This window comes from Diceros bicornis, chromosome 6 (genome assembly GCF_020826845.1).
Source record: "Diceros bicornis minor isolate mBicDic1 chromosome 6, mDicBic1.mat.cur, whole genome shotgun sequence".
NCBI lineage: Eukaryota > Metazoa > Chordata > Mammalia > Perissodactyla > Rhinocerotidae > Diceros > Diceros bicornis.
The window spans coordinates 35387792-35402321 of NC_080745.1; the positions used below are offsets into that span (position 1 = coordinate 35387792).

At 45.0% G+C, this 14530-nt stretch overlaps 1 protein-coding gene across 2 annotated transcripts in view; it reads right to left on the reverse strand.

Moving 5' to 3' along the window:
• Positions 1-403: 403 nt before the first annotated feature.
• The window catches only part of SGPL1 (sphingosine-1-phosphate lyase 1), a 53145-nt gene continuing 39018 nt past the window's right edge, over positions 404-14530 (reverse strand). For both annotated transcript variants that reach the window (XM_058543249.1, XM_058543250.1), the window contains exons 8-15: positions 11129-11217; positions 9615-9720; positions 8083-8181; positions 7248-7397; positions 5689-5927; positions 4609-4755; positions 3533-3653; positions 404-2991 (exon numbers count right to left, since the gene is read on the reverse strand). In XM_058543249.1, coding sequence (XP_058399232.1) covers positions 2851-2991; positions 3533-3653; positions 4609-4755; positions 5689-5927; positions 7248-7397; positions 8083-8181; positions 9615-9720; positions 11129-11217 — 1092 coding nt within the window. In that variant the 3' untranslated portion in view covers positions 404-2850. The remainder of the gene's footprint in view (positions 2992-3532; positions 3654-4608; positions 4756-5688; positions 5928-7247; positions 7398-8082; positions 8182-9614; positions 9721-11128; positions 11218-14530) is intronic.

A 14530-nucleotide genomic window follows, 5' to 3' on the forward strand; every position in this document is an offset into this window, starting at 1 on the left:
AGTGTCCTTTGGTTAGACAGAGCCACACTGCCCAGGTGGCTGGAGACTACCGCAGACAGCTCAATGCATTGTTAGGGTGTAAGCAGAAGTGGATGATGAAGATGACAGAAAACCTAAGGCAGGGCCCTGGCCCTGGGAAGCTAAAGACCTGAGTTCCAAACCACCTTAAAACAGGTATGACCGCCACTTCGGTGGAGCTGCCTATGAAAGTGCTTGGAACTGAGCCGGACTGCTGCTCCCCCTTGTCTGCCTATTGGCCCTAGTATCAGTGGTCACACACAACCATCTCGCCACAAGGGGGGGGGGGTCTCTCACCAGCAGGCAGTTCACGAGCTGCCACCACCGGATCTGGGATCTCACATGTGTGCCTAAATAAACAAATGAATGCAACCATCCACAATGATTAAGATTTGGGACATTTAATTATTTAATTGCTTTTTAAGAGATTATTGCTGCAATTAGGAAGGGAGCGTTGAGATGGGAAAAGGGAGGTTAAAGACAAAAGCTTTAAAAGAGGCAAGTACCATTTTCCAAATATAAAACTGGTAATATTAAAAGTGACATGGCAGTATATTCACACGACTATGTACTTCTAATGCAGAAACAAGACAGTATAGTTTTTGCAGAGGCCAGCGTGACATCTGCGAGCAACGTGATATCATTAAGACATCCCGCCCACCTCTGCCAGACTAGGTGTTACCACACGTACAGATACACGGAATGGAAAGCCCACAACTTTAAGTCAAACTCAGGCTCATGATCAGAAATTAAAGTGGCTACAGTAGGTCCCTTTGAAAAACACCACTGCCCCCCGTGGCAATGCTGCCACAGCACAGAAAAAGGTCCTGGGGAGACACTGGAAGCAACAGCACACTCTCTAGGGCATATGCTTCTCCATTTCAGCAGCTGACAAACCACAGTGGTGCCTGCTGGGTGGTTCTGGGTCCCTGGACTTCCTCCAACATAATGAATGCACTGGAGACCCAAGAGACAATTCATGCGCAGCTCCGACCACAGCTCCTCTCAGGAGGTAGCCACCAGTTCAGCAACTGGAGGAAATGACTCCCGTGTCCAGAGGATCTCAGCCTCTCCCCCTGCACACGCACACACTCACACCCCGCCCCCAAGCCCTGCAATGACGTAGCCAGCCAGTCACAGTTACTGTAGCAAGTACAGTGCTAGAGAACACTTCAGACAAACGTGCTAAGGAGCTTGGAAAGTCTGGTCGTCTTGGCTCTCCCAGCCAGCATTCTCAGTGAGGGAGGCTAGAGGATAGCAGCCTGAAGAGGCTGAATATTCAGGAGTCCCTGAGAAGGGTAATGGAACAGAGGAAAGTTTCTCCTGACTTATCCTCAATACTCCCCTACCCAAATAAAAACCTCAAAGACTGACCCATCTCCCCTAGGACCTAGTCAGGAACAGCCCACCACTGCTCACTGCTGAGGAAAAAGGCACACGATATGTCGTCATCAGAGTAGGACAGTGGCTCAGCCTAGATCAGGGCCCCATGCAGGGCAGACGAGGGTAGGAAGCAGGCGCAGGGTTTGGTCCTGTCCCTGCACCACCCTGAGCAACTAGTCTTATGAAGGGATCCCAGACCCTAGACCACAACTGACACTTGCCATCATGTTTTCCTATTCCAAAGTTTATCTCGTCCTAGACAGGGCTGAGAAGCGTCCAGTACCTGAGGCTAAGTTGCCAGAGTACCTTTGGGAGCTGAATAAAGGAGGAAGCGGCAGGAAGAACACACTAGTGGAGACAGAAAATTTTCCTTGCCTTGGGGGCTTTCTCAGGCCCTCCTCACACCCACCTAGGGTAAGTCAAGGCAACTTGTGAAGGTGCTTTGAGCTGTTCCTTCAAACAAACATATTCTCATACATGATGGCTTAAAGCAATGGGGGAGGAGGGGACCACCACCAACTTTGGTGACATTTATTTGAGTTTGGGTGCTCATCCTACTCTGATACTCAGAAAATTTTGCAAAAGGGTCTGGCTTGGCATCATCACTAGCCCAGGAAAGGGTTCAGGTGTGCTCTGAACACTGCCAATTCAGAGAGGCAGCACCAGGGCCACAAAGTCCTAGATTCTCTGGAAACCACGTTCTCTTCCTAGTCCATGGAATAAACCAGTGGGAGCATAATTTCAAACAAGAATCTCCAAAGATGGTAGCAACCAAGTATCAAATGGGGACTGTAATCACACAAGAGGACCAATGGACCACACCAAACCCTGCCTTGTAGACTGAGCAGATAAGCCTGACCAATCAAATCCTGCATAGTAGGCACAATGGCCTGGTCAATATGTGTCCTAGAAACACAAAACGAGTTGCAATAAAAGTGACTCTAAGAGAGACAACTAAGCTACTGAACAAGGAGGGCTGAAAACGCCTCCTGCTTGTACATCCCATGCCCACCCAGAAGACATCAGCCTCCTCGACGCTTCCTATCCGACCAGCCCATCTGCCTGAGATCACAAACAAAGCCTTTTTTGATCTCATAAACTGAACTCAGCTTCCCTAAGGAATCAGGTCAGGTCAGAGCTGCCCCACAATGACTAAGTGAAGTTGGAAGCTAGAGGTTAGAGAAGGAAATGGTTAAAACAGTTGCTAGGGTAATATTTAGAACAAGGGCAAAATAATTACGTAACGGAATCCTTCAGGGTTGTCACTTTAAAAACCACAAAAGGATGATAAAAACGAGGAACAAGAATCCTGAGGGTCAAGCTGTCTCATGGTCTGTCTCACTGTGCTCTGTGGAGCAAGACCAGATGTTGAAACTGTGTGTGGCCTGTCCCACACCCTGAGAACCTTCTGGAGGCCAGAAGCCCCTCAGAGCTAGAAAGGGTTTGGGTTCAGCGGGGTTTTGGAGAACCATTCATCTGGCTGCCCTGAGTTACAGTGTCTGTGCTGAAAAGGCTGTCCAAGAAGACCGAGGACAATTCTGCCACCAGGTTCCTGTCAACGGTTGTCTGGGCCATGCCGTAGATCGCACCCTACAAATCCAGTCAAAGCATGGTAATTAGTGACGAGGGGTACAGGAACAAAGACGAAGCTGGGGTTCTGTTCTCCTTCTCCCCTCGTCCTTGTCTCCCCTGTGCCCTCCTCTCCCCGACTCCATTCCCACCCAGGAACCAATCCATCAGAAGACAGCTGGCACAGTAAATTTTTCATGGGTACTTGCCATTCTGCCTTTCTGCCCAAAGGAACTATCCTATGGACTTTGCCATAGAAAATTCAAGAGAAAACTAGTTTATTGCCTTTCCTGTGTCAAAATTTTCCTTTCAAATGGACAACACCACCATCTGCCTTTACAGCACTTTCAAATTAACAAGGTGCCTTATATATAGTATATCTCATTTAAAATTAAAAAGCCCTGGGAATGGGTGAGGCAGAGGCCACCAGCTCCAATTAAATAAGGAAAGAGGTTTGTGGATACAGAGCAGAAGAAGGAACAGACTCGAGGTCATCTGATTCTTTCAAACTGTCACCCACACCTAAACTTGCAGAGGAAGGAAAAACCCAAAGTGTCCCTACCATTCCTGTGGTCTTCGCTTTAGGATTCTTCATGATTTGAGTGACAGATTCCCGGATGTCCTTTAAGAACTGTATGGCTACTCGCTTCCGGGTGTGTACTAACGTGATGCAGAAATGAATACTATGGGAGAAGAAAGAGACAGACAGAGATTAACCTCAGAAAAAGAAAAAAACATCCTAAAATAAAGCAGCCCCAAATACAGGAATTTATTGGTTGCTTCTTCATGTTATTTGTGACAAGTGTAGTCATGAAGTTGTTCCCAGTCCTGGGACCCAGGGCTCTCAAATACATGTGTTGTCAAGCATGGGCCAGCAGGAGGGCTTCTGAGCGTGATCAAGAACCATCTGGATACAATGACTACAGCTGCTGTTCTGTCCCACCCCTCCCCTCCAAAACTGTCAACTGCTAGTCCTTCAACCATGTGACCACCGAAAGGATGCTTTTATCTTAGATGATAAACCCTCGTGGGGACAGGGCTGTAAGGCTGGGGTCTTGAAGGACTTCAGGGCAAACAAGGAGCTCTAACTCCCCTGGAGGGAGACTGGGGCACAGAGGGACTGTGAAGAGGCAAGAGCCCAGCTGGGGCTGGCAATGCGCCAACATGTGACAGGGCACGGGTACATGGAGGACATGGGGAGACCTAGTCCACTGGAGTGCAGTGTTTATTTAGAGGCATCATGGAAAATTAGGTCAGAAAAGCATATTAAAGAAGACACTAGCGCCTGAATGATTAGAGTCCCTCTGGAAGGTTCTGAGCTGAATATCACTCAGGTACTGAGTCAGTTTATAAGAGCAATCTGATGGCTGTATACAAGATGGACTGGTGAGTATGGAGCCTAGAAAGAGTGGGGTGGGGGATCTCATGACCGACCCCACGTCTCAAGAGGCTGCCATCTTGATACTGTTCAGTATCAAGAACAACTCCAGGTGGCAAGACAGAAATCCTGCAGACACCACAGCTGCCACTAATGTGCTGGGCTCTAGGAGTCAATCTCTGTAGTTCAGGTCACCTTGCTACCCAAGTCGTTCACAAGTCATGCAGCAAAGGAAGGGAAAGAGGCTTCTTCAAGCTTACCTGGGTGGGAACTGCAAGTGGTTCAAGTTCCACCCCTTCGCAGTCATCAGGTTAAAGAGCCGGTAGATGTCAAAATCCCGGGAGCCCAGAGCAATGACTGACAACTGAGGATTCCCAAAAACAAAGATGCCTTTGATGTTTTCCAGTCTTAAACAAACAAAGGAACAAAAAGGAAATTCAGCCACAAATATTCCTCTGGTCATCATCTCTCTAACCTTTTGCCTCTGAGGCATAAAAGATGTACTTTAAAAAAAATCCTGGAAAAATAATTCCTCCATCTCTACAGTTTAAAAAGTCATCTATGTAATCCCTAAAGCAAGAAATGGTACAGCATTTCTCAACAGACAGATCCATCAGAACCCTATGCGGGCCTTTCTCAAATGAGAAGCACCTACTGGCCGCTTTCGTTCACCCTCGAGATTCTGAAAAAGCCTCCCCATCCCGGTGACAGGCAGAGAGACAGGCAGGTAATACATGAACAGATAGGCAAAATAAAGCATGCGGCCCAGTTCTAGCCTTAGCTTAACCCCAGATTTCATCACCCCCTCCTCCCCACCCCTTCTGCCCCATCTCCAATTCTTTTCTCATTCCAGTGACTCTCCAAGTGTGATTCCTAGACAGCAGCATCAGTATCTACAAGGAACTTCCTGGAAATGAAAATCCTCACACTCCTATTCCAGACCCAGTGAATCAGAATTCCAGGAGTGGGGCCCAGCAATCTGCATTTTAACAAGCCCTGCAGGTGAGCAGGATGCAGGCTCTAGTTTGAGAACCACCGTCTTAACCACTCACTACACTGTATATTAGTACTTGGTAAGAGCTGCAAGTTATTAAACACACCCTTGGAGACAATGTGGCCTACAAATAAAGCCCTGACCTGACCCTCCAAGTCACAGCAGAGCAAGGGAGTTTATCCTCCCAGGCCAGCACCACGCTGCTAAGCTGCTGTCCTAAACCCCTTGTTTCTCAGAGGATGGCAAATGGGCTGGGCTACAGGTGCGTGGCCAGGCAGATGCCTTGAGCCTACTCTACTAGCAGACAAAGCAAGAGACAAGGCAGATCCCGATCTTCCACACATACTCGGACTTGAGGAAGCGAGCGGTTTTGATGATCTGTTTGGTGGCTTCAACATAGCCGCTCTCACCGAAGTGCATCAACGCGGCCCAACAGGCAGCACTGATGCCACCAGGCCGTGAGCCCGCGATGGTCGGGGAAGCGTAGATGCCACCTTGCCAATCTGTGGCGACGAAGAACTGATAGCTCCGATACTTCTTGTCACTGTACAACACCACTGAGGAGCCTTTGGGGGCGTAGCCATACTAAGGGGAGAAGCAGATGGGTGAGTGCACCGTTCAAGACGCAGACCTGTCCAGAACTCTCATCATGCAGACTCCTCCTTCAAGTGTCAGCTTGTCTCTGTTTCCCACTCATGTCAAGAATTCAAACTTAGATTGTTAAAGGGTAAAGAGAACTTAAGGGATGGAGTTTAAATCTCTATTTTAGGGATGAGGATTCTGAGGCCCAGGAAGAACAACGTCTTGCCCAGTTAATGGCTTTACTTTCTTTCTCTCACGCAGCATGTGGTTTTCCTTATTTAAAACATTACTCCAGGGTAGTATGTCAGCATGGAAACAAAGATCAATTTCCACTGGAAGCCAGGAAAGGATGGAATTCAAGTCACCTGGAGCAACTAAAATCATGATTTGACTCCCTTCTCATCTTTTGTGGTTAGTATTACACTTCCTTTTTAAAAACATTGTGCTCAGAATCTAGAAGCCACTTAATCCAACTTTAAAATAAACTACATACTTCGTTTCCTTGCAGCAAATGTGCCCTCCTAGTTAACTCTCAGTGAGGCTAACACGGAACTAACCTCACTCCCCGACCCACACAAGGATGGCTGGTAAGAAAGAGGGCACAGGAGCTGTCTGGGTGCCCAGGCAAAATGAAGTCAGATCCCGACTGACGATCTGTTGCTGGTGATTCAGAGTTTGAAAAAGAAGTCTTTACTACATTCTAGTTTAAAGCAAGCTCTGAAAGTGCAATCAAAACAAGGCGCACATTCCTGAGGCTGCTGCTGCTTCCACATCTGGATACGTTTAAAAGGGTTCCCGACTGATCTAGACTTTGTCTCAGTTCACCAGGGGTGGCAGCCATGGACATTTCAAACATTACAAGCTGAACATTCCTGAGCATGTAAGTTCTTCCCTTTTTCCAAACATACACCTGTCACTGAGGTGCAGGAGCCAGTGGCACGGGAGCTGCAGCATTAACATAGCTCCGCTTAGGAATTCCAATATCAACCTCACCTCCACCATCCACCCCACATAACCTCAAGGCTTCAGGGAGCTTTTCTATAAAGGCCACTACACTAGCACGTCCCAGTTGCACATAGTCAGTGGATATAGAAATTCTCTTGGCCATATGACACACAGATAACAGGTTCCTTTTCACTACTGTTTGTCATCTCTATCACTATACCTTGTCACCTGAATCAGCTGTCCAGGTGAGAGCAAAGAGCCAGACTTAACTTTATATTTTGGGGGGAAGCTAATGCTTTAACCAATTTATTTTGTTGATAATAGTCAAAATAACCAACTGTCTACTCTGACTAACATCTGATCTCTGCCCTTGCTCACCTTATGAGTATCAGCTGAAATGCTGGTCACACCTTTCACCCGGAAATCGAATGGTTGCTCCAGTGGGTATCCTGCTTTCTCCATAAAGACGATGAGGAATCCCCCTAGACAAGCGTCTACATGAAGAGGTATTTTGTATTTGACAGCCAGCTAGTTCCAAAACAGAAAGACCATAAGAGAATTTCATTTATTGCCCTCTAACAAAAACTTTGCAAGATGTGGGTGGAGAGGTGGGCTATAACCACAAGGCCATTATATACTCTGTCTTCCATCTTTAAAAAAAACTGGCTATTTTTGACACTCCTAATAAAGCTCAACTTTCAAATGTAGTTAGCCTTCAAAATAATTCATCTGAAATGTGATACCTATTTCATATTTAAACATGCAGGCCCTCAAACTCACTGCAAAATCAGGCAGGATGTGAGCAGCACTCTGACTCAGGCTGCCTCTGGAGGGGGAAAGGTCCTGCTTTAATAATGGCGGGCGGGGAAGGAGGGAGGGCGTGCTATGGGGCAGCATGCTGAATACCACCCTCTGGTAGGCATGCTTCTAAATGCAGATTATTTCCTGATCTGAATCAAAAGTCAGCACTCTGTTAGAAAATCCAATTTAAAGAGTCTTCTTCCTTGTATTACCCCTCCCCCACAGCAGCAGCTAGTAACTTTCAGAGGCTCCAAACAGAGCTGCAGGGCTTAACACAGGGCTGCTGAGAGCTATTCATCACTACTGTGCTCGAATCTAAACTCCGAATCGCTTCTATCTGCCAAGCACTGCAACATTAGATTCTACTCTAAAATCTCAATTGATTGCCTAGTAGCCCGTTTCTCTCACGTACCTTGGCCACTTCAGGGACAGGATCTATCACACCATGAGGAAACTGTGGGGTAGAGCAGACGAGCATGGCAGTGTTCTTGGAGATGGCTCTTCTCATTGCCTAGGGGTTTAAAGTTTAAAGGAAAATGAGAAGCCACATTACAATTACTCTTCTCTTCCGCTGCCAAGAGCAATCTAGGCTACCATTCGAGTTTCAGTCCACTCGTGCGCCCTCCTTCACCTCTCCAACCTCGGAGAAAACCGCCTCCCCACCACGGTGGCAGAATTACAAACACGGCCAGATGGGTCCATTTGGGGAAAATAGTCTGAGAGCACAATACAAAAACAGCAAAATCATTGTGGGGGTAAAAAGAATATTGGGCTAAAAGGCAAAAGAGCCACACGTGAGGCCCAGCCCCACTCACCAGCAGTGGAACCTTGAGGCAACTACTTGACCTCACCCAGTCTATGTCCTCATCTGTGAACTGAAATAACACTAATAGCTCCTACGACCTCCCTGGGCTGTCATAAGGCTCAAATGTGATTCTACAGCACTCTGAAAACTGGAAAGTTCTACACAAATGCAAAGCATAAAAATAATTACTAAAGGGATATTATTCAGCCTTAAAAAAGAAAGAAATCCTGCCATTTGCAACAACACAGATGAACCTGGAGGACATTATGCTAAGTTAAATAAGCCAGGAATAGAAAGACAAATACTGCACGATCTCACTTATATGTGAAATCTATAACAGTCAAACTCACAGAAGCAGAGAGTAGACTGGTGGTTGCCAGGGGCTGGAGGATGAAGGAAATGAGGAGATGTTGGTCAAGGGGTAGTGAGTTTCAATTATGCAAGATGAATAAGTTCTGGAGATCTAACGTATGGCCACGTGACTATACCTAACCACGCTGCACTGTATACTTGAAGTCTGTGTAGAGATCTAGAAGGTAGTCTTAAGTACTCTAATCATGAAAGAAAAAGAAGACAGAAAACAGTAACTATGTAAGGTGATGGATATGTTAAACAACTCGATTGTGGTGATTATTTCCCAATGTATACGTATATCAAAACATCAAGTTGTACACCTTAAATATATGTAATTTTTTGTCAATTAATTAATCTATCAGTTAATACCTCAATAAAGATGGGGAGTGGAAATGCTAGTGCTAATAAATTGGATAGTTTACTTATGAAAAAAAAATTACTATTATAATGGCAACGGTACTCATCAGGCCAATCAAAACCAGAGCGGGAGTCTTGATGCTCATTTTACAAACAGAGAAGAGCACGCGATGGTGCTGAAGCAAAACTCAGGTCTTTAAAGTCTCAAGTTAGGGACCAGATCATCCTCCTACGAGAATTCCTGAGTCTGTGAAGAGACTGAAGCTGCAGTTCACCACCACTGCCAGTGGCAGTTTTCACAAGTTTGGCTGCTACCATCAAAGGCATTTCGAGCCCATCTGCGTGTGACACGGAAAAAGACGGTCAATCAGGTGCTCTTCTTGCTTTTCACAGCCCAAGGCAGGCAACGGCCCTTCAGAGGAACTCACCCGAACATCCACCTCCATCATTTTGTTCAGTGGAACCCGAATAATCTTCATCCCAAAATAATTGGCTGCTTTGTCAAATGCAGCATGGGCACTTTGGGGAGCCACACTAAACGACATGGAAGAAGAGAAGAGAGAAGAATGAAATTCAGATCAAAATAGGGCTCAAGAGAGAGCACAGCAGCAGCTAATCTAAATCACCAGAGTAAATGTCTCATTATTTTTCCTCAGATTTTTTTAAAGTGCTTCTATTGTTTTACTTTTCTTTTTAAGCACAAACAAAAAGAAGTCAACTGATTCTCTACAGAAATCTTCTCCCTACTATTTAGGAAATCATTTTGGCAACAGGAAGAACAACATGGAACTAATCCTACATTGGGGATCCACAGCATAAATCAGGGCTGACAGGCAAAGGATGAGGGGCAGGGATTTTGGATCAGATCAACACAAGGCAGAGCCTTCTACGGTTGGCTATCCAAAGACCGTCCCTCAACGGGGAACAAGCTTCCTGACACGTTCAAGCAGAAAACATAAGACTGCTTGGCAGGGATGTCAAAGTGATAGTCAAGCATCAGAATAGTGGTCCCCTCCATCTCTGAAAGACCATGATCCTATGAGAAACTAAAATCCCCATTTTTCCTACATACTTGGAAGCAGCACTTCAAATAGTAATGAAAAAGGAAACTTGTCACAGTTAAGTAATATTTGCTTCACAGTTAAGTAATATTTCCTTTCAGACTTCTCTCAATTACTCCACTCTTACAACTGATCTGTTCCCTTTAAGGGAGAAGACTCTCTATTACTGAGTAAGCACAAAGCCCAAGATTTACACACGAAGAAAGATGGCAGCCTGATTTATTCTCTTAGGCTAAGTAAGAAGCATAGCATGAGATCATGTGCAGCAAAACCCTTAGTCACCGACACTTGTGGGAAAAACATTAACCTAAAAGATGTGGTATAAACACACTGTACAGGGAGAGGGTCAAGAGAAAACAACACAACCAGATGCCAAAACTACGTCCATGGAGTGGCAATAGGGGTAAATCTCCAAAAGATTTTTGAAATTTTTCCTCCCAGAAAACACCCCTCATGCTGAAATGTTCTTAGGGAGCACCCTGACGCAGCCTATTATGTTTTAGTAACTTTCACTGAACTAAGACAAGTTGAGAGCTGTCCATAGGCTCCAGATAATTTATAATAAATATCACAGAATTCAGGGATGTAGTCCTGTAACTCTGTTACTTTTAGAAAAAGAATCTCGTTCTTGTTTACAGTATATACCATACATAAACTTGGAGGGTTGGGAAAGGGAATGATCTTTAAAATTAACTGGCTGATCCACCTAGGGTTTTGCTGAATGTCAAGGGATAAGGGTCCAGGGCACAAGACAGGAGCAAAGAAGACTGGCATTGCCAGAGGAAGAGAAGCAGTGGAAAACAGACTGTCAGGCTGTGTCACACAGCAGTACTCCCAACAGACAGATCCAAAAGGGGGAAAAGACAGCCACACATACATACATTTCAGGAGTTTTGATCCCGTTCTCGAAGGCCAGGTCCCGATAAGCTTTGCAGGCCATCAATATGCTTTCTGTCCCCCCAGAGGTCACCTGTAAAAAAGAAGAGGTGCCATCTGTGGAGGGGAGTTAGAGAGAGCTATCAGCATGCGCTTCCTGCCTTGATCTCGTTGGTGTCTGACGGAGAAACAGATGAGGTCTTGGATGAATGCTGCAGAGCAGACACTGCTACGTCTTCCAGAAGGAAAATCTGGCTTTGTTGCTAAGCCCAATCTCGGTTCAGGAAAAGAGGAGACGCTACTAAATAAGAATGAGCAGAAGCTCTGCACTGTATGCACAAACTCACATCCGCCCAGACCGCACCTGTGCACACTCCACTTACATTTCCGTACCCCATCCAGGTACAGATAGGACAGGGCATTTTACACCATTCAGAAGCATCAGGATTACTGACTCTGATGTAAATTTTCAATGTCCACTGAAGAATATGAAATTACAAAGTTACAATCCTAGTAAACTATGCAATACATTAGAAGACCAAGAGACATTCATACATTCCAAAGTGAACTCGTGGTTTTGACAAGTTTGAAAGACAAAAGTAGAAGCCTCTACTTAGATAAAGTTTGTTGTCTTACTTATCTGAAATCAAAACAAAAATCCTCATTTTTTAAATGAAGTAAAATGTTTTCCTGAAGCTAGGCCTAGCCCCTCTGATACAGGCGAATTCTTTACCAGAGTTGACACAAAAATACTCAGAGGTCGTTTCATTTGTCCTATTTTCCTCACTGGACCACAAACTCATGAAGGTGGAGATCAATCTGTTCATGACAACAGTCCTAGCACCTAGCCTAGTAGCTGACATCTAACAGATCTTCAATTAACATTTCTTAATGCCTGAGTTGACTCAGTACACCACGACCAACACAGCACACCATACCCATCTGGCTATCCTTTGATAACATCTAAGAATGAATCATTTCAAAATGAACAGAAAAAAGAAAGCTAGGTGAATATTTTCTTAGATTTATCATCTCCAAAGATTCATACAACCTTAGACAGTGTTTTCATTTTACAGGTGAGAATGGAGCCCCTAACAGACTAAAGTGATTCGCCCAATGTCGTCCATTAGCATCTGCTAAGAAGTAAAACTTTCTATGTTTTCATATTTAGTGTAACTTAATAAGAGATGGAATGAGAAAGTGATTACTGAAATTTAAAATAATATCCACATATAGGACAAAAATACTACTGGATACAAAATCCCAGTGGTCAGGAGTTATATGGCAGATTAGCTGAGAAAAGTTAGTTGTTTTTTGATTCAGGAAGTCTTCATGAAAATGTGACCATCATCCACATGGTAATGCAGTGTCTTGGGCACCGGACCCCTGTTTTGTAGGTCTCTGCATTTCTATGTTAGAGAAGACAAAATGCTCACAGTTGGTCAGCTCTGCAAATCAGCAGCATGTCCTGCGGTCTAGCATAAAACCTCAGAATGTCACATGAGCTGTGAAGAAAGTCAAGAAAGGACTAGCAAAGTCCAAGTCTGCAGTGCGTCAATCTCTTACTAAGGCCCAGTAATGACCTAAGCAAAAATGTTTCCAAATCCCCTAGTCACCCACTTCACGTGACCTATTTTTAGTCCTGTAACTAATCAAATCAACATCATTATTTATCAGGCAAACAACAGTGTACTTTTCACTGTAAAAGCAGGAACACCTAAATTCTACTCCTAATTTTTATTTCTGATTCCCACATTCTGTGTTTAAATATGCTGCTACTCTCCCATTTCCCTCCATCCTCCGTACCCAAAGAAAAACAGAAATTTACCTGTGAAGTAAGAAGATACAGGTCTCGTAACTACTTATGCGAGTCAACTTCTTTCAACAGGGCCCGCTGGCGTAGTGGTCAAGTTTGTGCGCTCTGCTGTGGTGCCCCGGGGTTCGTGGGTTCAGAACCCCAGGCACGGACCTATGCACCACTTATCAAGCCGTGCTGTGGCAGGTTGTCCCACATATAAAGTAGAGGAAGATGGGCACGGATGTTAGCCCAGGGCCAATCTTCCTCAGCAAAAAGAGGAGGATTGGCAACAGATGTTAGCTCAGGGCTAACTGTCCTCACCAAAACTAAATAAATTAATTAAATTTAAAAAAATTAGGGGCCGGCCCAGTGGCGCAAGCGGTTAAGTGCGCGCGCTCCGCTGCGGCGGCCCGGGGTTCGCTGGTTCGGATCCCGGGCGCGCACCGACGCACTGCTTGGTAAGCCATGCTGTGGCGGCGTTCCATATAAAGTGGAGGAAGATGGGCACCGATGTTAGCCCAGGGCTGTCTTCCTCAGCAAAAAAAAGAGGAGGATTGGCGGATGTTAGCTCAGGGCTGATCTCCTCACAAAAAAAAAAAAAAAAAAATTAAAAGAAAAAAACTCACTCTAATATAGGATATGTATGTCAGAAAACAAGAGTCGAACATGGCCTATTTGGAAAACTTTCTTTTAGATGCTGTTTGGATCCGATGGCATCTGCACAAGCCAAGACTCTTTTCTGCGGCAACCTAATTTCCTTCAGTATATGGAGGCACTTCTCATCCATTCTGAGGCAAATGAAGTTAACACAAGGAAAGCTAGTTTAAGGTTTAAGAACAATGAACGAGAATAGCTTAAGACCTTAGTTGGGAACAGGCTCAAGACTGCCCAGCCATTTGGCTTCGTCTTCTTGTTTCCCACATCTGAACTCAAGAGCGTTCTTCACCAAATGTGGCTCATCAAGAGAGACAGAGACTGAAGAGACAGAGAGAAACTCAAATAATCCCAGAGGTAATTAGTTCTCTTATAAAAATCTAAGTATTAGAAGAGACCGGGGACCTTAGACTCTACCCTCCTCCTGATCCTGACATAGCCACTAGAAAAGATCAGAATAGGAGAGGCATAGTTTAATTGTAGCAATGCAAAAAAACCCCCATGGGTTGGACTTCCAGATTAACAAAGACTGAAAGTACTTCACAGATTCTCTCTCCCCTAATAACTGTAAGAATGAAGAAAAAAAAGGAGTAATAACCTGCAATAACGACAACCAAACAAGGAAAGAGATAATCTAATGCAATAAACTTCAAACACTGACAATGAAAAAAAGAAACAAGTTTCGAAAGCACAGCAGAGAGCAAAACACAGTGCCTAACCCCTCTTTCAAGCCCTGGAGATTGTCCAGTGCATCAGCAAGATCCTGAGAATTCTCAGTAATACCCCCTAAATCTTCAGAGAAGCAAGTGGAGGGGGTTTCCTTATCTTCTTTCCTTATCTTCAGATCAGTGAGTGGTGGACATGGCTGGTAGGGAGAAATAAGCAAAATGGAGAGAGAGAACATCAGGACTGGCTCCTTATTTTAAGGGAAGACTTGAGGGATACAGGATGGGCT